Genomic DNA, 27,820 nt, shown 5'->3' on the forward strand with positions numbered 1-27,820 from the left:
CCTGCCGCCTGGACCCTTGTGGGAGCGTGGCTGGAAAATGGCAAGGTGCCCGGAAGCCTTGGCGGGAGCTGTGTGGTGGCCTGCGGGGCTGCTCCTTTTGTAAGGGACTCCACCCACAGGAGGGGCGGCTCCTGTCAAGCCGAAGCTTCAAAGGGCAACATAACCACTGCCCCCACTACCGCCTGGGAAAGGGCTGCCCCTACCCCGCCCCCGTCACCCTCACCCCTCAGGCCTCAACCAGGCGGGCCCTGCGCGCACCAGTTTCGGCGGGTGCACGAGTCCAGAGCGTGCGCGCGCTCCCGGCTGCCGCCTCCTCCCTTGACCCAGCACCTTTCTGCCCGACCCATCTGGTCCCTTCCTCACACTCGCCAACTGGAGGCTCAGGGCGGCACAGCCACTCTGTGTGTGTGTGTGTGTGTGTGTGTGTGTGTGTGTGTGTGTGTGTGTGTGTGTGTGTGTGTGTGTGTCCCAAGGGAACAGAGCACTGCTGAGTTCAGGCAGATGATTAACTCGTGGACGGTCAGCAAAATACAGTCACAAGAAGGCTATGTGTTGATTTGTCTTTTGCAGTGACATCATGTTGCGCATGTTTTATGTTTTTCAGAGTGCATTAGTTTCTTTTTGTTCTCAGTTAATATCCAGCTTAATAGATTGTGTAAGTAGAATACCCCCAAACTGAAAGTCACCTACATAAAATATAGTGAAAAATATGTCACGCATTTAAACTATAGTTGAAAATGTGTACACTTTAGTTTTGCGTAGCCAACACTGGAGAGTGGGTAAGGACACAGGATCCCAGGGCTAGACTGCCTGGGTTCAAGTTCCAACTTAGGCACTTGCTGGCTGTGAAATACTTGACAACTTTAAGCCCCAGTTTCTTTTTTTGTTTTAACTTAATCCCAAATGTGATAGTAAGTCTCAGTTTCTTGATCTGAAAAAGAGAAATGATTCAATGAGAGTCTAGTGAAAACTTTAAAGTTGTAAAGCCACTACCTGGCTAAGGAAAGTCCTCAGCCTTAGCCGTTATTAGCTATGATTATTATTGTGTTGGCTACACGTGCATTAATGAGGCAGGAAAATGCTCAAGGATAACAACCACGTATCCAAATTATCTCATCAGACCGAGAGAGAGGCATATGTGTGCATGCTCATGTTTCAGCTCAGAGCCCTTTGTCTAGAAGGCTCTTGAACTCAGAGGTGCAAGCACTATCAACTTTGCAGTGGAGCCATCACTTTTGTTGATGAATGAAATTGACATAATGCTTTTTTTTTTTTAAGCACCAACCGTGTGCCTCAAGCTAACTGTCAAGAAAAGCATGCTTCAGTTGGCTGGAGTGAGCAATTCAACTTGTGGAGGAATGAGAAATGTTCGCGTTGAGACAAGAAACATAAAACCCCAGAGTAAGGTAGGAATCACTGAAAGTCAGGCAAAGGAACTGGCATCCAGTAATGAGTTAGGCTTTGCCGGGCTCTGGCCCTACAGATGGCTCTTTGGAGAGGAAAAAATTAAGCCAGGCCTGAGGGCACAGATCCTAAGCGAATGCTGGCAGCTCTAGGCTGTCTATGGGAGAGAAGCAGAGGGTGACGCCTGGTTGAAAGAGGGGGCTGGGGGACATAGCTTCAGCCCGTGTTTACAGATGGAGTCCCCTGATTCCTGCGACTGGGAAAAGAGATCATGCCCGGATCAGGGGACCTCAAATCAGAACTCTTCCCACCCACACCCCTTCTTTTCAGGGCGTCTGTCACTGCAACCAACAGGTAAACTAGTTGGAAAGCTCGGCAGATTCTCATGGTGGTGCCTAGCAGGCCAGGCCTAGCTGCCCTTTAACCTGTGACTGAGGATGATGCCACTGGCCTGTAAGCACACATTGGAAAATCTTTACATCCATGGACACGCCATGCCCCACAGAGACAGCTGTGCAGGGTTCTTTAGGTTCGGGGTGCTGTGCTGGCAGTTGCCTTATAAATACGTAGGATTAAAATGGGATGCCCTGGAGCTTAGCTAACCTTTATCCTCCCCCCACTCCCCACCCCAAAATGAAGGGGCTGCTAGTTTTGTTTGCTTTATGAAAGATGGATCTATGATTGTTTTTAGAATCTTTGGAGAAAGATTTCTTGGGAGGAAGCTATCCTGAACCCCCAGAGATTTTTGTCATTTACTGGCACAACAGCTTTAGAGTCCTAGGTCTTCATCTTGGCTCAGCCACCCTCCAACTGTGTGACCTTTGAGAAGTTGTTTGACTAAACTGAATCTCGTTGTCACCTATGAGAGGAGGTTGCTCCATTGTTACCATGTGGAGCACCTACACCCAGGCACTCTTATCGGGTGATGGTGAAGATTAAATGCAACAAAAAGGAAGAAGGAGGAGGCTGGCTTGAAGCCGGGAGTTCAAGACTAGCCTGGGCAACAAAGTCAAACCTCATTTATTTAAAATGTTTATTTAAAGATGTTTATTTAAAAATTAGCTGCACTTGGTGACTTATGCCTGTAGTCCCAGCTACTCGGGGGGCTGAGGTGAGACCAATTGAGCCCAGGAGTTTGAGGCTGCAGTGAGCCGTGATCACACCACTGCACTCCAGCCCAGGCAACAGAAAGGGACCCTATCTCAAATAAATGAATAAGTAAGTAAGTAAGTAAATAAATAAATAAATAAAATAATGCATGCAATTAGTACACTAGTACATGCTCAGGCACATGATAAATGCTGGATAAATGGTAGCCCAAATAAACTTTGTAATGTTTTGGGAGAGGATGTCCTTTGGACTCAGCCCAGTGACAAAAGCATTTGAAAAGACTGATGTATATGATGGCTATTCCCTACAGGTACAAGTCTGTACCTCCAGGGACCCAAGGCATTGGCTCCACCTGGTAACTTGTTCTGTTTATTCTTGTTTTGGGCGGCACCGATTGCCCTAGGGCTAAGCAGGACTGCCAACCCAGACTCGATTGCCAAGAGTATCCCCCTCCCCAAGCTAGCCATGGGAAAGCCACTTGCATCATAAGACTACAGGAAATCAAAGGGAAGAAAAAGCACAATTTAGTCAGCTACCCTCCAGTTGATGGGCAATAAATGTTTGCTATTTTGAACAGAGCTGCATGCCTTGTCCACATCCCCTGTTTTATATAGGCAAGAATTTGTCTTGGATGTAGAGTAGAGCTGCCGGGCTGGGAGGAGTGTGAATATTCAACCTTATGAGATGGAGCCAAACTGTTTTCTAAGCTGGTCATACCAGTGTATGCTCTCAGCAGCAGGAGGCAGCAGTTCCTTTTTTTTTTTTTTTGGACAGGGTCCGCCCAGGCTAGAGTGCAGTGGCACGATCTCGGCTCATTGCAGAAGAGGCCACCAGGTGCAGACTGGAGAGGGAGGCAAGGGGACAGAACGGAAGATGCCTGGGGTGGGTGGAAGTCAGTGCCCTTAGGTGCTGGTACCTGTCTTCCCGGCCACCGCTGCATCAGGCTTCTAGGCCTGTTGGCTGTCAGGGCTGGACTGCACCCCATAGGCTCCATGGCAGTCCCCATGGAATCCCCCAGGCGCCACCAGGCAGCATACAGGTAACACGCCTGGAAGGTCCCCAACAGCCTAGCTGGACATGTTCAAGACACTGGGGCTCCTTGTTTGGTGGCACAAACTCCAGGACCCAGTGAGGGAAACGGGAACACACCAGGCCGAGCAGTATGGCTAAATCCGTTTTGTCCAAAATAAAAAGCAAAATAAACAGGAGTCGCATGACCAGGGAGCCATGACCCCATCCCCGCCCCCTTCCTCTGTCCTATACTAGCAATAAATAAGTTTCCCAGCCACAAATAATTATTAGAACCTCCTCCCCATGTGCCAGCTCCAACCTCAGCTAGGTATGATACGGGGCGGCCCTACCCTCTGGAATATACAAAACCTTACACAGACACAATATGTACACTGGGGAAGGGGGGCCACCCCAGCAGCCCGTGCCCTCGCCTGGTCCACAGTTAGCCCCACTGTCCTGCCTCTCTGAATAAGAAGGGAGCCCCCCTGAGGGAAAAGTTGCTATGGTGAGAGTAAGGGGGCCATCAGGCCTCCTCCAAACAAACCAACTCCACCAGCCTCTGGCTCTTAAATAACAATCATCATCACCCAGAAATTTAGGGACTCAGCCTTGGTCAAGGTGGCAAAGGGTCTGTTTGTCTTTCCCCATTAGACAGAGGTCTTGTCCTGCTACCGTAATTGTAAAGGGGTGCCTGGGAAGGGATGGTAGGGACATGGTGGCGGGGGAGACTCCAGCCCCACTTCTCCAGGCTTTGCTAACAGGGGCCTGCTTATAATTTTTATTTTTTTTCCATGACGTTTAAAAAAAAATCCCATAACTTCTTTTTCATAACTTTTTTTGTAACTTTTCATAAAAATTTTTTCTACTTTTTTTCCACAACTTTTGTACATTTTTTATCCCATAACTTTTTAACCTCATAATTTTTTCTAATCCCATAACTTTTTTATTTTGTGTTCTTTCAATAAACACTTGCATAGTTATGTTACAATTTTGTGAAAAAATGAAACATATTATCTCATGTGAAGCATGCCCAGCAGTTGCACGTATCAATACCTTTAATACTATAGTTTTCAAGAAACGCAAAATAAAATTTTAAGGCAAAAACAATACTTTGAAACAATTTAATGATTTATTACATTACAGTAGCATCACACCAGCAGTCAATAATGCCTCTCTAGGGAAAAATCTTTCAGTATTTCCATGACACATTCTGTTCACAAGAATTCATAAATTGGTAAAATTCATTCTAAGAAAACTTGGCAAATAAAGCTTTGGACTGGAATTGCCATTTCATTCTCTGCTTTTCCTTCCCACCGTTTCTTTCTTTTACACTACAGTATTCATATTTTAAAATGTTTTAACTTATTTCAGAACATTAAGATAGCAGTTACATTTTTTAATAGTTATATTATTTTAAAATGACTCTTCAAGATAAAGTTTTACAGAAAATATATTATGGATAGGGCTGATTTACATTTTCAAATTTTCTAAAAATCAGCTTTGGTTTTAGAGCTGATATTTTTTCATTTCTGGAAAATCTATCAGGTTTAATCAAATACTTTTAAAATGATTATTATATACTGCAATCTTCAGGTGTTCTGGTTCTTCCTACAGAAACTCAAATGTATTCAGCGGGACTCACATTTTAAAATTCTATGTTTCTGATGAACTCTAACATTCCAATGTTGCCTTCTAAGCAAACTGAAAGCTGCCTTATACTGAATGAGGAAGAGCACAAATACTTGGCTGAATGGGGTATCGCAAAAGACGGCATGCACTTTGAAGAAAGACTTAAGTTATTGTCATACAGTTTCCATTCTTTTTAGCTTTTTCTTAAATATATGACAAATACCTACACAAAGAGTGGTATTTCAGTCAATATAGTAAATTTATTTTCCAGACTGACCTTCAGCTTAAATATGCCAGTGTGTGATTTAATCCATAGGCACCTGATGAACACATTATTGTCAGATTGGTTACAGATGCTAAACGCTATCTGAAGGTCATTCGTAGTCACTGATGTTTATCAGGGTAAAGTGAAGTGATTTCAATGATAAAAGTATCTTTGAAATAATTTATCAATGTATTAGATAAACCCAGTTTCAGAATGATAAAAGAAAAAATGTTAGACCAAATAATGTGGCTAATTAACAGTGGTCCGATTTCTAGCACGTGGGTTTAAAATGCTCTTAAAGAAACTGTCTTTAAACTGAACACAAAGAATGCAAAAGCAGCAAGTTCAGAAAATAAAAGGCAAGAACAGGACTTTAAGTGCATTTTAAACCCACGGGCTAGAAATCGTACCACTGTTAATTAGCCACATTATTTGGTCTAACATTTTTTCTTTATCATTCTGAAACTGGGTTTATCTAATACATTGATACATTCATAAAATTTGGAAGAGTCAGTTGAAGTCACAAGGACCGAATATTTGCCCTCTTTCAGTGAATGCTGGCAAATCTGTTATTCCATCGGTAAAATCGTATTGCTGCTCTCCTGTTAATGTCATAGAAGTATCATGAGGATGCCAAATGCTAAATATGGAGATGGTCTAGTAACTAGAAATCCCCACACCAGGGAGCACACATACATATCTCCCTACATCCTAATAATGTGATGTGTTCTGGAATACAGACATTAAAACTTCATGAAGTTTTCCCAAGCATCAAGTTATGATTTAGGCAATATATGACTGAAATGCATTCATTCATCATGCGTAGGCACAATCACATGAATATTGCACTAAATATGTCCCTGACTGAAACAGAGAGGTACAAAAACATATTTCACTCTTTGTAAAGAAGTCTGTGAGAAAATATAACTGTGTGACGGTATAGACACGTTTCCTGATAATACATTGACATTCACAAACAGTAGATTGCACTGCAGTTTGGAAACATTTTAAGTTTCATAAACTTCTCCTTGATTTTCAAACATAGTATAATACTGTGTACTAAAATTCCTTTTTGTTTCAACTAAGCACTCTCACATATATTAGTTTATAATAATGTTTCTATTATTTTTTAAAGTGTTTTCCATTCAAGGAAAAGAAGTAAATTCCTATGTCAGAGTAACCAAGGTGGTTGAAGAATAGGTATTAGCCAGAGATGTCTAGATGGTAAAATCAATCTTCAAGCCTCAAAGAAGCTCCATGAACAGAGAGGAATGCCAGGCACCACACAGCTTTCCTTCACTCTAATTCATTCTTGACTAGAGCCTGTATGCCTGTTCCAGGGACATTTGAACTCGTAAAGGATTTCTTATGATCTTTACTAAATACATTAAGAAGAATGCCCACCAGCACCCTTTTGTGAACTGGGACAGGAAGTCATGTGATTAAAACAGGTAACATGAACTCTGACTTTAAAATGTATTGTAGACACAAATGCTCTAAGCTAGGAAAGGTTTTCCACATCCACAGTCAACGATGGGAACCTTTCATTCCTCAGAAATAAGCCCTTTTTAGGTCATCAAAAAAGAGTACAACTGCTGCAGCTCCTGATGCAATATCTTCATGAGCCCAGAGCACATACAAATCCTAAGGGAACCACCATAATACAGCGCTAATTCTTGGCACTGGAACAGATGAAACACACTCTGTCCTGCACATACCTGCCAGAGGAGGCCACTTTCCTCTTCTGTGAGATTTAAAAAGCTCCCCCAAAAGGTTATTACTCCCATCACCAACACACAGAAAATGGAGGAAAGGCTGTTTCCAGTTCTCGGCCTTTAAACAACTCTAAATGTCAGTACTCATAGTGGCATATTACAAAGTAATAAACAGTGCACACTTGGGGGCAAACTACATATTGAGCTAATGAAGAGCTCACTGTGATTAAGATTAGATCAAACAACAGTAGAACATAGGCAAATTTTGTCTCAATTCTGTAGTGAATATACATGCTGCAATAACAGTAAAGAAGCATGGCAGCCTATTCCAAACCAACGAGAACAATTTTCTGCAAAGAGTGGGTCTTTGTGTGTTTGAACTCCCACCACATAAGGGCAAACTCGATATGCATGCTAATGACCTACAATTATGAAATTAAAAAAGAAAAATGCTAAAGGATGCCAGAGTGAACATCAGTGAGAGCCACAGAGACCCACTCTCTTTTAACTTTTTACAAATAAACTTAAACTATAAATTAGAAACACAAATAATCATGAGTGACTCTAACATTCAAATGAAGTAAATGAATTGTGTAGGAGATTAACCCCATAACTTGGTTTCTTATTTAAAAATTTCTTGAGCAGCTCTTTGATGACAGTGATGTTTATCTCCTTCTTCTCAGCAGCCAAGCCCAGCAAAAGAATGGCACACAGCAGTTGCTGCCCAAGCCTGGGTGCTCCTGGTGGTCCTGCACGATTGGCTGTGTGGTAGGGTTGTCATAGAGAGGACCCTCCCTGGCCTCTCCTTGAGCAGAGGAGGTGAGGCTCACTTCACAAAGATCTTTGGACAGAGGGAGGCGGAGATCTGAGCACAGTGGGAGAACCCCTCTTCCTGCCTGCCCACCCCGCCTGAGGGCTCTACTCACCACCCTGCTTGTCTGCAGCCCCAAGTTCCTGGGGGGCTGGGGCTCCTGGACCGGGCTCATCAGCAGGGTTCTGGGCAGCAGCCAGGAATTTTCTGTGACCATTGTTGTAGTTGCTATAAGCCGCAATACCATCTGCTGCAGCTCCAGCAGCTTCACCTGGAGGGAGGGGTGCTCAGCTGTCATGCCGCTGCCTGCACCCACCCTCACACCCACCCCACCCCCACCCCCACCCCCACAGAGATGTTGCACACCCTACCTTCATCTCCTCCCTGTCCTGGGCCAGCCTGATGATGTCCTCCTCCCAGTGCCGCATCTTTGGCACTGCCCCCTGGCTCTGTTAAAACGTGATGGATTTTCCTGCAAGAAGACAGGGCTCAGATGCTGGGGTCCCTCTGACGGCCCTGCAGCTCCCCCTGTGGTGCCCTGGCCTCCCACTCACTGATGGCATCTCTCTCGCCAGTAGTGGATGAAGCGAAGTTCTTGTTTGTTCACCAGCTCACTCAGGTCTGCCTTCTCCTCCAGGTGGTCCATAAAGCCGCTCTGGAGCCAAAATATTGCGGTCACATCTCGGCAGCGACCTGCCCTCAGGTGGCATTTTCAAGTCATGGAGAAGGTGGAGGTGAGTCCTGGCATGGGCCAGCTTCTCCATGACTTCCTGCAGGGCCCAGTGGGTCTCCCCACTCACAGACTTGCCCCCAGTCCCTGGGGCTGGGACCACTGCCTCTGGCTCCTTCAGGGCAGGGGCCACCGCGTGAGCCAGGCACTGGCAGCACACCCTCTGCTTTTTCACCTGCTCTTGTAACCCTGCTTGCTCCTCCTGGACACTGGCTCCAGCGGACTTGAAAATCGCCACCTGAGGGCAAGACATGAGCATTCTTGTAGGGGCATACACACAGCAAATGGGGCAGAGAGGTGGAGTGCAGCCCCTTCCCTTGGGGCCTCAGAGAGTACACATTTGTTACGGGTGAAATGGTGTCTGACCACTGGCTCCCAGAAGGGGTGAGGGTCCAGAGAAACCAGAATGCAGGGAAACTAAGAGCATAAAGGGGTCTTGGAGGGACCACAGAGGAAGGTGGCAAAATGGGTGCAGGGGGAGTCAGGCTCACCATGGCCTCCCTGCCCTCCAGGTCCTCTGAGATGCTTGGCATGGGCCGAGGTGCCTCCTCCTCCTCACTGTCCAGATGTCCTCCTCCATCTCCTGTGGGGGGTGGCCAGAGGGGTCTTCAGACAACCCAACAAGGGAGGTACTGTGGGCCCACCTCTGCCTCCACCCTCACTGTGTAACCCTGAGCCAGCCCCTTCCCAGAGAGGAATGAGCTGCTCTTCTTTATTTGTACTTTTAAGAATCAAAATCTTGCTATTCCACCCAGGCACACTCCCACTACTGGTCGATGTGGGAGTTCTGACCTGCTCTCTTTCTGACCTGGGCCAGTTCAGCCATCCTTAGGCAACTTGGTGGCCCCCTGCTCACAGGAGGTCAACACACTGATGCCGAACTTAGTGCAGGCACCCGGTCGGCATAATGACCAGCTGTTCTAAAGGTCTCTTCCAACTCCTCAATCCTATGCTGCTAACAGTCCCCCCTTCCTCCTGGGGCTCTCTCCTCTTCCTCTGAGCGGTCTCCCATACCTTCCCCAGGGAGAGCCATGAGGCTCAGCTGGGTTGTTAGCTGCTGGTTCTGCTGGCTGGTAGCTTCCAGGTGCTCCTAAGGGGACAGGAAAGAGTGAGAAGGGATGGAGTTTGCCAGGTCATCCCCTTCACGGCCCTGTCCTCCACAGCTCCCTCCCCTGGGTCTCCTGCAACTTTTGGCAGGCCATCTCAGCCACCGCTTTGCCCCAAGCTTCCTGCTGCTGCAGCTGGTTCATGAGCTGGGTCTGCTGCAGTCACTGCCTGGGCAGTGCCTCCTTCTCAGAGGTCAGCTGCTGATAGGCGGCCACCTGCTGCTGATAGGTGGCCACGTACTGCTGCAGGTGACCCAGGTAATGGTCTGGCTGCTGCTGCAGACTCTGAGCCTCTTGGCTCTTCAGCTCCACCTGCAGGAAGATCCTGGGCGTGAGAGCACGTGGTGGCTGGTTTCCAGATTCTGGGCCCATTAGTGGGGTAGCGAGGGCACTGTGGGGCTCTGTCACCTGCCCAGGCCCCTGGCCCCTTGCTCCAGGCCTAAGTGACTGCCTCCCTTTCCTAGAACCCCATGCCTCCTTCCCCAGCCTCAAATCTCATACCCTCTTCTCATTTAATCCTCAGCACCTCTGTAAGGAAAATGCTAACTTCCCTTTGAAGTTAAAGAAACAGACTTTGAGATGAAAAGTACTTGAATGGTGAACCATTCCAGTGGAACCAGGCTGGAATCCAGTTTTAATCTAAGGAGTCTTTTTGTTTTGTTTTGAGACAAGAGTGTCACTCTGTGGCCCAGGCTGGAGTGCAGTGGTGCAATCTCAGCTCACTGCAACCTCCACCCCCTGAGCTCAAGCGATTCTCATGCCTCAGCCTCCTGAGTAGGTGGAATTACAGGCATGCGCCACAATGCCCTGCTAATATTTATTTTATTTTTTTGTAATTTTAGTAGACATGAGGTTTTACCATGTTGGCCAGGCTGATCTCAAACTCCCGACCTCAAGTGATTCTCCTGCCTCAGTCTCCCAAAGTGCTGGGATTATAGGCATGAGCCACTGCACCTGGCATAAGGAGCCTGTTATACCACCGTCTCTTCCCCTGTGATTGGGGGCTCCATGCCTCTAGCTGGGATGATGATGTCCAGACCTGAGAGGAGCCCAGGGCTACCCACCTCTAAAAGTCAGAGGGCAGGAAGCAAGAAACAGTCACAGTACTGCTCTGGAGAGTGCTGGGGTCACCTGCCCCCAGGCTGGAGCTGCCCCTGGCTTGGCACCTCCCCTCCCCAGAGGCTGCTGCCCGCCTCACAGCCCTTCTTGGATGGGGTGGAGGTTTCTTTCTCCTTCACCTCACCAAGCTTCTCCTGTAGCTCCTTTACTTGCTGCTTCAACTGCAGTGCGCTCTTGTGCTCATTGTTCTGGACATAGAGAAGCAATCAGCAGCCACCCACTGCAGCTGGAAACCCCAGAACTTGGTGTCTGCCTCCCATGGCACCAGGAAGGGTGGAGGCAGGTTAGAAAAATCATCCCCTCTTTCCCACAGCCACCTGGCTCACAGGTGCCCTTAGAAGTAACATTTCACATGAGGGCTACACTGCCCCATTTTAGAGGTGGGGAAACAAAGGCCCGGAGGGCTAGGGAGGAGGGCAGGCTCCCCCGGTGGGGCAACGCACCAGCTCCTCAAAGATGCTCTGTGGCTTGGCCAGCTGCTGAAGCCTCTCCTGCTGCTCCTCAAGCCTCTCCTCCTGCTTCCAAAGCCTCTCTTCCTGCACCTGAATCCTCTCTTCTTGTCCCCGGTTCAGGAGGCTTATGCGGTGATTGTTTTTGACTTGGGCCTGGAGCTCTCCTGCCACTCTCTCTAGTTCCTTCCTCAGGTGCTGCAGCTCCACCTTGGAGGACATTGCTGGGGGCTCTGGGGGCTCTGGGGGCAGGGGTTCAGCTGAGAAAGGAAGCAGATAATAAGGGCCTCTGGATTCTCAAAAAAACAAAACAAAACAAAAACCCTCCTCTTGGTGCACAGCTCCTCTCAGACTCCCCAAACTTGGCCTCACTGCTTATGATTCCACGCACCGGGATGGTAGCCAGTCTTCCAAACCAGTTTCAAAAAAAGAGCACTGTGGGTGACTGACAGTGGGCCCTCCTTGCTGATGGGGACACTGAGACACTGAGACTTATTGAGATGACAAGACTTGCCATCTCCTGGCACAGACCTCTTTCCCTCTGCCTCAAAGCCCTTGCATCCACCTACCTCCCTGGGGCATTCTAAGCCACCCTCACAGCCCTCTGATGCCAATCCTGCTCCCAGGTCATGCCAGCCCCATCTTACCCATCTGGTTTTTCAGTTTGGACAAGCTCCTCTCCAGCTTCTCTATCCGACGCATATCATTCTTCTTTTCATTCTTTAATGTGCAAACCTGCCGAAAGCACAAGGGGAAAGGGCCCTGGAGAGAGGGGCTGGTGGCTGGACAGGCTGCCATCTCCCTCTCTGCCCCCACCTCCACAAAGCCCAGACCCATGACCACCTCTGGCTGTACTATTGCCATTTTAAAGATGCCCAGAAAGATCCAGTGACCTATGTAAGGTGGGGGTGCTGAAGGGTCAGATCTCACCTCCTGCGACATTTTTCTCATCCTCTGCTGCCACCGGGCCCTCTCTCCTTTTAGATGTTGCACACACTCGTCTCTTTCTAATTGGGCTTGTTTAAATGACTCCTTCAACTGCAAGAATGGGCACAGAAGTTAGGAAGGGCTGTCACTGGTCCTCTCCTGCTCCTGGCCACCTGGGGTCATCTTCCTTCCACATCCATCCCTCAGAAAACCTCACCTGTGTCACCTGCGCTTTCAGCAGTGCCTGCTCCTGGATGGAGTGCTCTAACTTCCACTCCATACGTGCTTTACTGTGGCTGGAAAACTGGATGGTGAAGAGTGACCAGTTTCAATCTGGTGAGCCCGGGCCATTCCACACAGTGCCCCTTAAAAGGGCTAGGGCTAGGCCCAATATACAACTTGCTCAGTAAAGATCAAGGCATTTCCAAGCCCGTGGTCTGGTTTTTAAAAGAACTCAGTAAAGTTGGAAGGGACAGGGAATGAGATTGAATTTATAGCTGGCTAACAGAGGCCCAGAGAGATCAGATAATATTGCTATTGTTATTACTGTTATTATTACCACTGTTTGAACCTTTGTGGAATGCTTCACCAGGTACAATGCTAACAATCCCGTTTAATCCTCACAACCACCATAGGAGACAGTTACTATGATTACCTCTTTTGTATAGATGAAAAAACATGGAGTATTTGAGGTTAAGTGCTTGCCTGAGTTCACTTAGGCAGAGCTGGGATATAAACACCCAGGTCTATCCAATTCTCTAAGCCCATTTTTCTTGCTGGGGATGGGGGCACAGATAGGAAGGGGAAAATTAATCTTTTGTTCACTTTTTGAAAGGATGATACATTCGCATAGTCCAAAACTCAGAAGGTACAGAAGGGAAGTATCTCCCAGCCAACTTGTTGCTCTCTCCTGAATTTTTTATGAATGCTTGCAGACATGTTTTATGTATATTATCATAGTATGTACACAAACACACACATGCACACATTTCCTCTTTCTATAGAAATGGTAAAATACTAGAAGTACTCTTCTGTACCTTCACAGTACAAGTACCCAATACCCCACCTAGGACTTGCCCAAGACCACAGCCAGGTAAGGGCGGGGCAGGCACTTGGCCTCCAAGCTCTGCGTCCAGTGCTCACTCCACACAGTGCCCCTCAACTCACACACAGCAGCTGACTCAGCCCCAAGCTGCCACTAAAAACCTTTTAAAAAAGCAGCAAGAAATGGCCATGCTGCCTTCTGGGCAGGACACTCCATCCTGCAGAAGGGACCTTTAGGCTCACTCCTCCATCTGTGAAGCCAGGCTCCCAGGGGATGGGGCAGGTGGTTGGACTCACCTGGTTTGCCTTCTTCTTCTGTTTGGTGGTGACAGCAGAGAGAGCCTGCTCTAACTCTCTTTTACGCTGCAATGAATGTTGCAGGTGGATAGCCAGATCCTTTGACTCTTCTGTAATGAGAGAGTTGAGATGGGTCCCAAAGGACTCCCCCTGAAGACCTGTCAAAGTGCCAGGTTGAAGGATGACAGGGTGCCCAGATTCTCACCTTCAAAGTATCTGAGAGAACGTTTCATGTGGTACAGGTGTGTATTTAGCTTCCCTTTCTGTATGTTCAATGTCTGGATTTGAACCTTTGGGAGAAAAGCCAAGCAAGTGCTGAAAGAGAAGGAAAGAAACATTCTCCGGAGGACAGGAGGAAACTTCACACCCTCCACTCACCTCTAGCTCCCTTTCGGCTTTCTGTTTCTTGTTGTTTGCTTTCTTTTCCTGTAGGAAGAGGAAGACAGAGCTCTCACCAGGGAGAGGCAGAGATGGCACAGCAAGAGACATGCACCCAGAATGCCACCAATGCCCCAGGACAGGCCCACCCATGGGACCAGGTTATCAGGGGCCCTGTGGGGATGGGGTGGAATCTGAGGAGTGAGCCTTCTTCCCCAGGCTGGGAGTAGGTGAGACGAGACTGGGGCCTCTATGTCTGAGTGCCCCCCAAACCCTGCAGTCATCTCGTGAGCAAACAAAGAAATCACGTTACTTCTTCCAGCTGATGTTCCACTTGTTTCTTCTGTTGTTTCTGTGGGGAAAGTCAAATTAAGGTGATGGAGGGTGGCCCCCTCAACTCTATTCCCCAGACCAGGAAGCGGTAGGCAGGGGCCAGGAATGGATTTTCAAGGCAAAGTTCTCAGACATAATGGGAACACGAACTGGTAAACTCTCCTCAAGCTCCCAAGGACAGAGGATTTGGGTCTTTGTTGGCTTTTGCCCACAGCCACAGAACTCAAAGTCTGAATCTGGAATCTCTTGAGAGGACAGCAACATAAACCTCTAGAGACGGAGTTTCAGAAAGGCCCCTCCTTCTGGCAGCTTGTGATTTAGAAAAGTGGGTTCATTCAATAAACATGTACTGAGCACGTACAGGCCAGGTATGGTTCTTCACAGCAGATATAGGATGGAAAAGGACAGACAGGAGCCCTTGGCCCTGAGGTTTCCTTTCTAGTGGGCCTTTAAATCTCAGACTCAAGAGCTAACAGAGACCTTTGATACTCACTACCTCCTCTGGAAACACGAGCCTAAAAAGGAGAGGTGGCTTGTTGAGAATCAAAGAGCAAATTAGGGACTGAGTCATGGCAGAAATACAGGGCCCCTGATAACCAGTCAGGCTACCAATTCCCCGAGAGGCAACAACCCCAGGGCTTGTGTAGCAAGGACTCGAGCACGGGTGTCTGGAGAGGAGAGAGTTGGCAAAGAGGGCAGCAAAAGAAGAGCCATGCTGCATGCTCTGGGGTCCCTCCAGGTGAGGCCTGGGCACCCCAGCTCCCTATTTGTCCTGGGCACCAGGGGCCCCCAGCCCCTTTCTTCAGGGCCCCAAGGGGAAACTGGAGCCCAGGATTGGCAGTGTGGAATCAGGGGACCCCAGTGGACTCTTACCAAAGCTTTGATGGTGTTCTTCAGTTGACTGATTTTTACGGACCTTGAATCCAGGACTACTGCTAGTTCTTGGCATGGGCTCTGAGGCACATGCAGAGAGGAAGAGGTGGAGGAGGAGTTGGGGGAGAGGTAGAGAGAATAATCATTAGGGCTGGGGTGTGTGTGGGCTGTCTCAGCTGGCAGAGGGGCACCCAGTCCCACCTGGAGGAGGAGGTTGGAGGGTTGACCTGAAGGGTCACAGCACCTGTGCCCAGAGCCTCTTACCTCCAGATCCTTCAGGGTAGCAGATGATGTAGGGCCTTCCCTGTGGAAATCTCTTGCTGACTACAAGAGATGAGAGCGCATATGGAGATGTTCTGTCCCCCACAGTGTCTGAGTCCTCTGACTTCCTTTCTTCCCCATCAACTGGCAACATTTTCTTTTCTGCCTGTCTTGGATCCTTTGTCCCATAACTCCTTTATGCTAACTTCTCTCATGGTTCTTATCTCCCCACCATCCCATCCTGGGGCCCTTTCAGTGATTCCTGATGGCAAGTGACTGTTCTCATTGTCCTGGCTTCCCCTTGAGACTGGGGATGAGGAAACTCAAACAGCAATGACCATATCCTGGGTGTCCTGAGTGTTTACAGCAGGCCATGTACTAGGGATTAACATAAAAACAACAATAACAAATCTCATTTAAACTTCACAAGTGGAAGTCAAACAGTATCACCTCTGTTATACAGATGTGAAAAGAGAGGCCCAATTAGGTCAAGCATCTTGCCCTAAATCATAGCCCTAGCAGAGCAGATGGAGAGGCAGGATTCAAACCCAGAATTCCTTTTTTTCTTTTTTTTGAGACAGAGTCTTGCTCTGTCACCAGGCTGGAGTGCAGTGGCACAATCTTGGCTACTGGAAGCTCCACCTCCCAGGTTCACACCATTCTCTTGCCTCAGCCTTCTGAGTAGCTGGGACTACAGGCACATGCCACCATGCTTGGCTAATTTTTTTGTATTTTTAGTAGAGACAGGGTTTCACCGTGTTAACCAGGATGGTCTGGATCTCCTGACCTCATGATCTGCCTGCCTTGGCCTCCCAAATTTCTAGGATTACAGGCATGGGCCACCACACCCAGCTAAAGCCAGAATTCTTAACCAGTACCCAGCAGTCCATCTACAATCTTAAAAATTACCCTCTATTGCCCCTTGGCCCCCCTGTCCCCAGAAGCCTGGCCAGCCAAGACTCACATCCCCAGGTGACTGGCAACCACCAGAAGTGGCTGTCTCAGGGATACTGCCATTTGTTTTCCTGTTCCTGTTCACTCCTGCTGGAACTCTAGGGCTGTTTTTCTGCCAATATTCTTTTAACTGTTGGAAAGAAGAGCAGTAATACTCATGAGAACTGTCAGCCCCTACAGCCACATCCTCCTTTACAGTTTTTACAAAATACACTTACACACCATCTGATTTAATGATGCCAACAACAGTACAAGGTGTTGTCACACTCACTTAGTGACTGAGAGGGATTGATATCATGGCTAGAAAAAAAAAAGAAAAAGGCAATACTGGAACTTTGAAACTCAGTCTTCTGACTCCAAGCTCTGAGGTTTTGCCAAGAATCAGCAGCTGGCAGGGACCAAACCCAGAGGCAGAGGTAGAAAAGTAAACATTAAGTAGGCAGGAACTGTATGCCATGTGGTTTAGAGTCATACATCCTCACACATCTGTTAGTGTGAAGAAGTGCACCAGTACCCCTCAAACTTTTATATCAATGTGTCCTCATGGCAGAAGGCAGCCTTTCTCTTAAATCAGAATTTATCAGAAAGAGGACAACCCAAGCCTCATTTCAGAGAGAAGTCTGGTATGCTCTTAGAAACCTAAGTGACTGTCATCCCTAAGTACATTCATGTTATTTCTCTTGATCTCAAGAGAATCAAGGGAAACTGATGCTTCAGAAAGATGTCCCACATTTATCCTGTGGCACTCAAAGTGCCCAAGGTTGAGATAATATGAGGAAGATTCAAGGTGTCAAGTTCAGTTTCCCAAGATCTATTCCACAGAAGATGAGCGAATCTCACTTCAGAGACCACTGACTGAAGGGCAGTCTGGTCCCAGAACCATGGAGAATGAGAATATGAGGTGGAGAACTCAGAAAAAAATGTTAAAATCTCTCTGGAAAGTAGAAGCCTGGGAGAAAACCAAACCAAACCCATTCTCTCATTGCCACCCAGAGATACTGTCAACGTTTTGAGTTCACGGGGGAAGTGTAGGATTTTCCCACCATCAACATCTGTAAGGGAGTGAGGCAGCCTGAAACCGCTTGCTCCTAGGTCCCAGTCTCCATTCCCCTTCCAGCTGGAAATTTGTGCTGTGACCAGAGGAACCAGAAATGGGGTGAGAATGCTTAGGGGACTGGGTCATAAGATCAAAGGCCAGTCTTGCAGTAATGACAGTTACAGGTGGACTGTGACATCACTACATTCCACTCCTCCTGGTGGGGGGAGGGACCATGTCAGCACCATGTCCAAGTCGCTGCTCCATGATGGGGGAGGGAAGTACAGGGTTGGGACTCAGCTCCTTGGAGATGCCAGCACAAAGAACCCAGGGAGGTCGACCTTGAGGCAACAGGAGGGGAGGGCAGAGTCTGCAGCAGGGAGTCCCAGCAGTCACCAGACCAAAGGGGGTGGGGCCTGGATCCTTGGAGATGAGAGTCCAAAGAGCCCAGGGAGATCAAGCTTGGGGCAGCAGGAGATGAAGGCCCAGTAATGGAGTGGGAAGCCCCAAGAGTCACCCACCCAATTCACCCTGGGGTGATTGGTGAGGGCAAGGACTGGGCTGTTTGCTGAAGGGGTGGGGCTGACTGACAAAACTTTGGTGGGGGTAGCCCAGAGGCACCGGGGTTGGGGGGCCCAGTCCAGTGTGCTTCAGGAGTTGTATGGACTCTGGCAGGGGTCTTGTCATCAGAGGGGATCTGTGGCTGGTTTGAGGGGCTATGACCTAGTGCGTTTTTACCTTTTTCTTGGCTGCCGCCAATTTGTTCTGTTGAGTTTCTTCTGCCATCGCAGGGTGGGTAGGGAGGCAGGGTTGGGGCCACGTCAGCGAAATCCCAGTGAGCACTAATCAACACCTCCAGTCACCTACCAGGCAGCTGTGTGACTGAGCCAGAGGAGGCGTAACCAGGGCCCCAGTAGAATGTGGAATAGGGGTGTGGCCTTAATGCTCCAAGCCCATTGGTCAATGAGAAAGATGAAAGGGAAAGGGGGTGTGGCCAGACAGCAGTGTGTCCAGAGGGAACTGTGGCTCACAAGGAAAGCTGCCCATGCAACCGCTGTCCCCACCCACTCTAAGAGAGGGGAGAGGCCTCCCACTCTGGAAGAGAAGAGGGGCCGGCTTTTGCTTTAAAAGCTTTCAAACTTTAAAAAATATATGTGTGTATACTTTATATATATGTGTGTCCGTGTGTGTGTATCTATGTTTTTCTCCATAGCTGTCTTCATTATCCAGCTTCTATGCAAGGTCTATGATTTTGGCCTACAGTTTTCATCTTTGATTACAGTACAAAAATTACCAGTATTACCTTAACTGAGATACAGATCCTATAAAAATGGAAAACCCATAGCATGCTTGATGATTAATGAGGCAGACTATATTATCCAACATTCTAATAAGATAAAATAATCACAATGATTTCTCTTTTTTGGAAAAATGTTTCTCTTATTCTCCTACGTTTTTGTTAAGATTTTTTTTCTTAAACATGTCTAATATCTGTAAAAACACAAAGCTTTTGGGCTGGGCGCAGTGGCTCATGCCTGTAATTCTGGGACTTTGAGAGCCCAAGGTGGGTGGATCATGAGGTCAGGAGATCGAGACCATCCTGGCTAACGCAGTGAAACCCCATCTGTACTAAAAATACAAAAATGTCCGGACATGGTGGCAGACACCTGTAGTCTCAGCTACTTGGGAGGCTAAGGCAGGAGAATGACATGAACCCCCGAGGTGGAGCTTGCAGTGAGCCAAGATCATGCCACTGCACTCCAGCCTGGGCTACAGAGCAAGACTCTATCTCAATAAATAAATAAATAAATTCATTAATTAATTAAAATAAAAAATTAATAGTAAGAGCAATGTGAACAAAAGATGCAATGAAATAATTTAGAAAGTACAAGCTATTAAAAAGTAGATTTTAAAACTTGTGCAATGAAGTCAAACAGCACCCAACGAAAACGTATACCCTTACATGTCTGTTTAAAAAGCAATTTAAATTACATTGATCCACTAAACTAGGAAAAGCAAAACAAACAAAAAGGGGGAAATAATTAAGACATAAGGAAAAAGTAAAAAAGAAAAACCACTAGATTTAAAAAATAAAACTAAAGGAGAATTCTTTCAAAAGACTGAGATTAAAACAGTCAAGCCTCTGATAAGTAATCAAGATAAAGAAAACTTTGAAGAGAAAAAGGCATATAGCCACATGTGAATATGATGCAAAAAGTGAAAACTTTGCACATCTTTACAACACCTTAGAAGTATGGATGACATGTTCATTTTTTTTTTTTTCTCAGACAGAGTCTCGCTCTGTCACCCACGCTGGAGTGCAGTGGCACGACAAACTCCACCTCCCGGGTTCACGCCATTCTCCTGCCTCAACCTCCCGAGTAGCTGGGGCTACAGGTGCCCGCCACCACGCCTGGCTAATTTTTTGTATTTTGGCTTAGTAGAGATGGGGCATCACCATGTTAGCCAGGATGGTCTCGATCTCCTGCCCTCGTGATCCACCAGCCTCGGCCTCCCAAAGTGCTGGGATTACAGGCATGAGCCATCGCACCCGGCCAAAGTGTTCATTTTTTTTTTTTTAAGAATCTACAGTTATGAAAACTAACTGAAGTAGTGGAAAATCTGGGGACCAATACGCAGAAGAAGGAAAAAGACAAAGACTCATCCTCCATATTGGATACTTATTTAAACCAGAATTTGTCAGCCTCAGCAATATTGATATATTGGGCCAGATAATTCTTTGTGGAGGGTTCTCCTGGTGTGTTGTCGGACATTTAGTAACATTCCCTCTACCCACAGAATGCCAATAAGACCTCCCGACCATGACCAGTTGTGACCACAAAAATGTCTCCAGATATTTCCAAACGTCCCATAGGAGGCAAAATACTCTTGCCATTGAAAATTACTGTGTAAACCAGATCTACATCCTAGATCTTAGAAAAAAGATGTAAAGCTTCCCAACTCAGCCCTGCATACCCTTGATACTGAAATGAAATAACAGCCTTAAAGGAAGCAAACAAAACTATAATCTTATTTAATACAGAAGTAAAAATGCAAAAATAAAATATTACCATAGCCATTCTAACAGTGTTTACTATAGGAATGCAAAGATAATTCAAAATTAGGAAAACTTCATCAGGCAATTCACAAATTATATTTCTACATATAATTGAAGGCACAATCATGACAAACAAAGTAGCTCTATATGCATTAGGTCCATGATCTATTCGGTGAAAAACACAAGTTGCAGATGTCTTACAGAAGGAAAACTTAACACTGAACACATATTTTCACCATTTACTCTTTGTCCTGAGGCTCCAATAGTAATACAGTGAAGAATAAACATTGTATGAGCACACAATTACAAAAAAGGAATGGGGTTACCAACAGAAGAGAATTCATCTTCATTAGACAATGACAGTAAATGGAAAATGGTTAATTAATGGAGCAAAGCAAATAAAGGTGGAGGTCAGGAGGATACTGAGAACAATGAGGCTAATTTGTCCCACAGCAACCTGGAAATGATCTAGACTCAGACACGAGGTACCCCCGAGAGTGGGACTGATAGGCAAGACTGAAAACAGAGATTAACCAAAAGCCCAGACAGAGAACACGTTTTCCAGGCCCTGAAACACACTGCTGGCCCCATCTCCTTAAACAGAACCCAAGCAAACATATCTACCTCAGGCAAGAGAATGTAGATTTTACATCCAGAGGAATGGAGTAGTTCCAGCCATCATTTATGATTGCACCAGGAGATAAGATAGAGGGATGAAGGATAACAATTAGGAATCAGCATACATTCCTCCTAAAAGCTATCAGTTGACAAGTCTTTGCCACAAAGAACTCCCAATCAATTTTTATTTATTTTTACTTTTATTTTTATTTATTTATTTTTTTGAGACAGGGTCTTGCTCTTTCACCCAGGCTGGAATGCAGGAATGCAGTGGCATGATCACAGCTCACTGCAGCCTCAATCTCCTGGGCTCAAGCAATCCTCCTGCCTCAGCCTCCCAAGTAGCTGAGACTGCAGATGGGTGTCACCACACTTAGCTATTTTTTTTTTTGGTAAAGATGGGGTCTCACTATGTTGCCCAAACTAGTATTGAGCTCCTGGGCTCAAGAGATCCTCCCACTTCGGTCTCCCAAAGCACTGAGATTATAGGTGTGAGTCACCACACCCCACCTCCCAGGCTTTTAGTACCTCTCTCAAATATGAATGAACAAATAAAGAATGAAAAAAAGACTACAGGTCAGGCACGGTGGCTCATGTCTGTAATCCCAGCACTTTGGGAGGCTGAGGTGGGTGGATCACCTGAGGTTGGGAGTTCCAGACCAGACTGACCAACATGGAGAAATCCCATCTCTACTAAAAATACACAAATTAGCTGGGCATGGTAGCACATGCCTGTAATCTCAGCTACTTGGGAGGCTGAGGCAGGAGAACTGCTTGAACCTGGGAGGCAGAGGTTGTGGTGAGCCGAGATCACATCATTGTACTCCAGCCTAGGCAACAAGAACAAAACTGGGTCTCAAAAAAAAAAAAAAAAGACTACAAATGATAAGCAACATAGAATAGATATTTAAGGAAAGGCTTTAAAAAGAAAAATAAGACCAGAATAAACTAAGAAAAAAATTATTAAAGAACAAAGAGATGCCAGGGAGAAGACAGAGTATCAAAATCACTTCATAAGGACACTTGTGAATATATTACATGTATAAAACAAAACAGAATATGAATAAGAAATAATCAGAGAAGAAAAAGTTCTTAGAACTCATGCTTCATCTTGGGAGTTGGTCGCCAATGAGCCATACCTCCTGTCATCATGTCCTTAGACAGGCCCATCCATAGTCAATCTGGGTTGGCCCCAACACTCACTTTAACCTATAGCATGTCGTAGAAATGACACTGGAGCTGTTCCAGGTCTAAGCCTTAAGAACCTCTGGCAGCTTCATTTCTGTGCTTCTGGAAGCCAAACATAAGAATTGACTACCCTCTTGGAGAAAGAAAAGCCACATGAAGAGACCCGAGACGATGAGATGTTATGCAGAGAGAAAGGCCACATCAAGAAACACCAAGGCAGCAGACCTGTGGGTGAAGAAGCCATCTCAGACATTCGACTACAGCTGAGCATCCAGATGACCAGTCCCTGACACTGTCTAACTGCACAGTGAGAGCTGCCAAATGAGACCAGAAGAAAAACTGTCCAGCTAGCCCCAGTTAATCCATACAGTAGTGACAGATAGACAGATGTGTAGTTTTATGCCATTAAGTTTTGAGAAAATTGGTTAAGCAACAATAAATAACCAAAACAAAACTTAAAGTTATTACAGTCCAAATAAAATTTCCTGAAAGTCAAAAGATAAGAAAATATTCCAGAACTTTAAATTTAAAAAAAAATTAGAAATAACTTGAAATACAAGACTCAAGACATGAGGTCCAAAATCCAATTAATAGACACTTCAAAATGAACAAATAAAATGGAAAAGAGAAAGTTAACACCAAAAATATGACAAGATTCAAGACTCCAACTTTGAAAGAGCCTATCCATAGGCCTGTTCATTTGGTGTACCCAGCACAATGAATGAAAAAAGACCCACACTAAGTACATTGTTGTGCTATTTCAGCTCACCAAGGAAAGGACAAATTCCTAAAAGCTTCCAGGGAGAAAGTCATGCATAAACAAGTGAAACTCAGGATGGCATGAGGTTTCACCACCACGACTGGTTAGAAGACAAAAGCACAGACTTTGAAATTCTAAGGTAAAATTATCCTCAACCTAGAAATACATAATCAAGCAAACTATCAATCAAGTGTGAGGATAGAATATGAGAGACGTGAATACTGATGGGGATGTGGTATGCAGCAGGCACTGTTCTAAATGGTTTACATGTACCAACCCAATTAAGAAACTTAAAGTACACACACCACACACACACACACACACACACACACACACACACACTGTTCTAAATGGTTTACATGTACCAACCCAATTAGGAAACTTAAAGTACACACACCACACACACACGCACACACACACACACACACACAGTTCTTCCTGCTAATCACTTTACAATGAAACAACCAAGTAGCTAACCCAGAGCCCACAAAGGCAGAGTAAAAATTCTAACACTTGGTAAAATAAAAATGCACATATACCCTGTGACCTAAAAAAAAAATGCTTAAGTATTCAAAGACAGACAGCAATTACAGCTACTGAGAACATCATTGTAAGCAAACTGAGGCAGAGAAAACAAAGGTGCTAATGAGGGTTTGAACCACCTAACCTGCGGAAACCAACTGGATGCTTTCCTAGGTTCCGAGCTGGCATTGTCTTTCAGAATGATCTAGAAGAGGTCACATGACACTGTTACAAAGGATCTGGAGAAAGGGACCCTTGCTTTATCACTCCGGTGCTCCAGTCATGCTTCATATTTTCACTTCTTACACTCTTTCACATGAAGTCAATTTGCAGACTTCCATCAAGCACTTAGATAGCTTTTTGTAATGTTCATGACAAGTTCTGGATGTTATCTCTGCACTTTTGACAAATTCTTAGCAGTTAACTTACAAGGCAGTTAACATTTTTGTTCAAACACAGTATAGCTAGAACAGGGTCATATACTCAATAAAACAAATATTTACCAAGCATTCATTGAGTGGAAGATAAAATGCACAAAGCATAATTATAAAATATTCTCCCCTGCCATGATACAACAAAATTTTTAAAGGCTTACGGAATATAGCATAACATGACCAAAGCAAAAACAGTAAGGACTAAAGAAGGGAGGAAGGGAAAATATCAGCATGAACTGAATATGACCCAGAAGAGGCTTGATGGTCAGACATGTAAAGATGTTTTGGGTAGGGTTAAGGGGTGGAAGTCAGGGGCACAGGTCAGAGGCACATTCTACAAGGGAAAAACAGCTGATACAGAAGCCTGAAAGGTAAAGTGGGCAGAGCACCTGTACAGGACTCTTACCTGCCGCAGAAAGGTTACAATGCACCTTACCAGAACACAGCAGCACACAGCCAGGCCTGGGGCAGAGGGATCACTCAAACAGCACCAGAGGCTGCATTCCTACTTTTCTTCTGTCAACAAGTCCATTTTCATTGTTAGTTTCTCCTTCAACACAAACATAAAAACAATTGGCTGAACACACGGGAACAAGGAAAATCTGACTGAAGAATGAGACATTAAAACTTAAGGGCCTTGGGTCCTGGTGCGGTGGCTCATGCCTGGAATCCCAGCACTTTGGGAGGCAGAGGTGGGTCATTTGAGGTCAGGAGTTCAAGACTAGTCTGGCCAACACGGTGAAACCCCGTCTCTACTAAAAACACAAAAGTTAGCCAGGTGTGGTGGTGGGCACCTGTAATTTCAGCTACTTGGGAGGCTGAGGCAGGAGAATTGCTTTAACCAGTGGACTGTCAAGAGAGGTAGGCTGCAGTGAACTGAGATCGCACCACTGCACTCCAGCCTGGGTTACACAGTGAGACTCTGTCTCAAAAAAAAAAAAAAAGTCATGGTCATGGTAAAAAACCTATGGCTTTGGAAGGCTTTCTCGGTAATGTCCTAGAATTAAGGTTAAGCCTACGTTTCATGGTAACTGAACAGGAAACCAGCCTGACCAACATCCTTCTGCCAAGTGGCTTGCTCTCAGCTCCTCTTGGTTGGGCCTTGGGCAGCCAGACTGTCTGGTTTTAATCCTTGCTCTGCCACCTGTGACCTTGGACAAGTTACCTACCTTCAGTTACCTCATCTACAAGATGCAGATATTAATAATACCCTCTTTTTAATTTACTCAGAGGATTAAAAGAGTTAATAAAAAGTAAAAAATAAAAAGACTTGGTAAGCATAGGCACAGAGGAAAAAAAAAGTAAAAATAAATAATTAAATAAAAAGACCAGTGCCTAGCACATAAAAGTTCATCAGGAATTAATTCTATAATATGAACTCAATTTTGCAAAACTTCAAAGTACATATAACTTTTAACTTACTAGGGTATACATACCAATAATAAATTTACAATGGTAGACATGTTTGCCTACTGGAAATACAACAAAGACTAAACAAGCAGATACTAAATCATTAAGCAGTTATGAGTTAGTATCTTTAATTTTCTTATACTTCTATATTTTCTATAGATCATCTTTGTAACAAGAAGAAAACAAACCAAATGAAAATGAAATGAATTCTCTCAGAAAGAATTAAGTCAAGACACGAAGAAGGCTGACAAAGTAATATAAAATATATCTTATGGTTTATGTAAAATTCTTAATAAAATACCTTCTTTCCTCCAAGCTGCACTCTGGCTTTGCCTTTGAGTCAGGTGGCTTTTCTTTGCATGATGACTGGTTCTGTCGAGTAGGCACTGCTTCAGCCCTACAGGAAGAACAAAACATCTCTGGAACACAGCAGCATTCCTGATTCCCACTTGAGAAGGCCTAACAAAATGGCATATGCCTCAACAGCAGCACATCAGTGTTAAAAAGTCTGGAGTCAAGGGGAAAAAGTAAAATTGGACCATTTCCAGAATCGCACAAAAAGCAACAAACTGACGTTCTAAGTGCCCAACGTGAGCAAATTAGAACCTTAAATAAAGGTCACTCTTAATGCCTATCCCAGCATAGATTCAGTACCAAGAACAGCGTCATTTTACTGGTTTACCTTTTTCATTCTTGAAAGTAGGAGCTATGAAAAAAAAAACACTAAAATTTCTCCAAGAGAACCTTCTACTTTCTATCTAACTTACATAATCAAAACACTCTATGGAGGTTGAAAATTGAGTATTATAAGAAAATAATCACCTGTTCTGTGAGAAGTTCAATACATAATGCTCCTCCACCCAATACATACCTTAAAAAGAAAAAAGGAAACATACAAAATTATCTCGAGAATTATTCCTGCTTAAACAATTTCTATGTGCCATTACTAAGAAAGTAGACACACAGTAAAGATGAGAAGAGAACATGCAAACATGAACATACTTGTTAGGGATATAGGACTATGGGTAATTTAAAAATTTTCATGGTATTACTCTCATGTAATTGCTCTGAAATTCTAGTCAGTTGTTTGAAATGGCTCTTAGAACAGAATACTTTGACATTTTTATGATGTCAAAAACTAAGAACTTAGCTCTAAATATTCCAAAGAATAGGGGCAGAAGAACCCCTTTCCTTAAATGGCATTTGAGTATTCTTTACAACTCAAACTTTCTCTCCCATCCTGTGATGGCCAAGAGTTTTTCCTCTGACAATGGCATTGACCTTACCCTATCCAAAATATGAACATTTGTATGGTTTCCTGGTTCAAATTGTTTTTATCCATTCTGTCGTGAGCATCAAATGGTTCAGACCAGGCAGCACCTCTCTGGGACTCCTCAAGTCCTTTCTAGATCTGAAAGACTATTCTCTGAACCAAAAACAACTTCTGGGGGTGTACCAAATCTCCCATTAGAAAATTATTTAGATCCATATGTTTTAACTTTTTAACTCTTTCTCAAACAAAATAATTTCATTTCTCCTTTACTGTTATTTTAAATTTCAAAATACACAGATAGTATGTCTAAAATAAAATCAAGGGAATGACAGTTGTAGAACACAAACTGTGGTAATTTTGAAAACACAAAAGCTAAGACCACTAATTAGGTCTATGTGGACACCAAGTCCACCACAACCTGTTCTGTCCTCCGGGGCTCTGCCCACACCTTTCCCTTGCCTGAGATTCCTTCTGCTTCCTACCCTTCCAAATGCTGTATTTCCCCTGGAAGACTTACCAAGACCACTCTAGCCTGCACATCTTCCATTCCAGCTAACCAAAGGCATCCTCGGGTTGACTAAACCAAATTATTTTGCAGAGAAGGCATCTAAAAACTTCTACTGTAGACTATTCACCTTAATAACTGTTATTGTGACATTATTCAATAATAAAATGAGGGAAAGAAGTCCTCTTCAATCCCTTATCCTGGAGAATCGAAGCAAGTGTCTTTCTCACTTGCTTTGCCCAAACCCTGGGACCTTTCAAAGTAGAAGTTTAATGGAAGGGAAAGAAAATCTAAAAGAAAAACTCTCCAAAAAATTAAACTTGGGCAAAGAATCATGGGATTAAAAATGTTTATTCTTTGTGTATTTGATTTCTGAAACATAGAAATCTATCACCCACTCCTTAAATCTGCCACCGGGCTAAGAGAGTGTTGTATGGAATATGCACTCACTGACTTAACAGAATTAGAACATCCAGGCACTCGGTGAGATTTTGCTTCCACAACCGCTCAAAATCTAGTCATTAGTTAATGAGTTAACACCACACCTGATCTTCAAATTTTGGAAATGCTGACGGTAGACAGGGACTTGTTTTGGGAAAG

The 27,820-nt window shown here is 45.1% G+C and overlaps 2 protein-coding genes across 3 annotated transcripts in view; one reads left to right on the forward strand and one right to left on the reverse strand.

Annotated features, from left to right (window-relative positions):
- The first annotated feature begins 945 nt into the window (after positions 1–945).
- The window catches only part of LOC129050256 (putative GED domain-containing protein DNM1P46), a 93,242-nt gene continuing 66,367 nt past the window's right edge, over positions 946–27,820 (forward strand). The window contains exon 1 of the mRNA XM_054532056.1: positions 946–1,406. Coding sequence (XP_054388031.1) covers positions 1,317–1,406 — 90 coding nt within the window. The 5' untranslated portion in view covers positions 946–1,316. The remainder of the gene's footprint in view (positions 1,407–27,820) is intronic.
- Positions 4,633–19,258, reverse strand: LOC129050254 (golgin subfamily A member 8M-like). 2 transcript variants are annotated; one of them, XM_054532049.2, is made up of 19 exons: positions 18,191–19,258; positions 16,427–16,546; positions 15,466–15,525; positions 15,202–15,282; positions 14,309–14,347; positions 13,996–14,043; positions 13,823–13,907; positions 13,618–13,727; positions 12,494–12,580; positions 12,280–12,387; positions 11,997–12,084; positions 11,344–11,609; positions 9,690–9,765; positions 9,167–9,258; positions 8,851–8,913; positions 8,500–8,600; positions 8,317–8,417; positions 8,061–8,216; positions 4,633–7,975 (listed from the first exon to the last, which is right to left on the reverse strand). In XM_054532049.2, exons 1-19 carry the CDS (start codon positions 18,236–18,238, stop codon positions 7,800–7,802), a joined length of 1,905 nt encoding a protein of 634 aa, XP_054388024.1. In that variant the 5' UTR covers positions 18,239–19,258; the 3' UTR covers positions 4,633–7,799. The 2 variants fall into 2 exon arrangements, with proteins under 2 accessions (XP_054388024.1, XP_054388027.1); XM_054532052.1 differs by lacking the exon at positions 8,851–8,913 and adding an exon at positions 11,020–11,088 and having other exon boundaries at positions 18,191–18,298.

Source organism: Pongo abelii, chromosome 16 (assembly GCF_028885655.2).
Source record: "Pongo abelii isolate AG06213 chromosome 16, NHGRI_mPonAbe1-v2.0_pri, whole genome shotgun sequence".
In the NCBI taxonomy this organism is placed as follows: Eukaryota; Metazoa; Chordata; class Mammalia; order Primates; family Hominidae; genus Pongo; species Pongo abelii.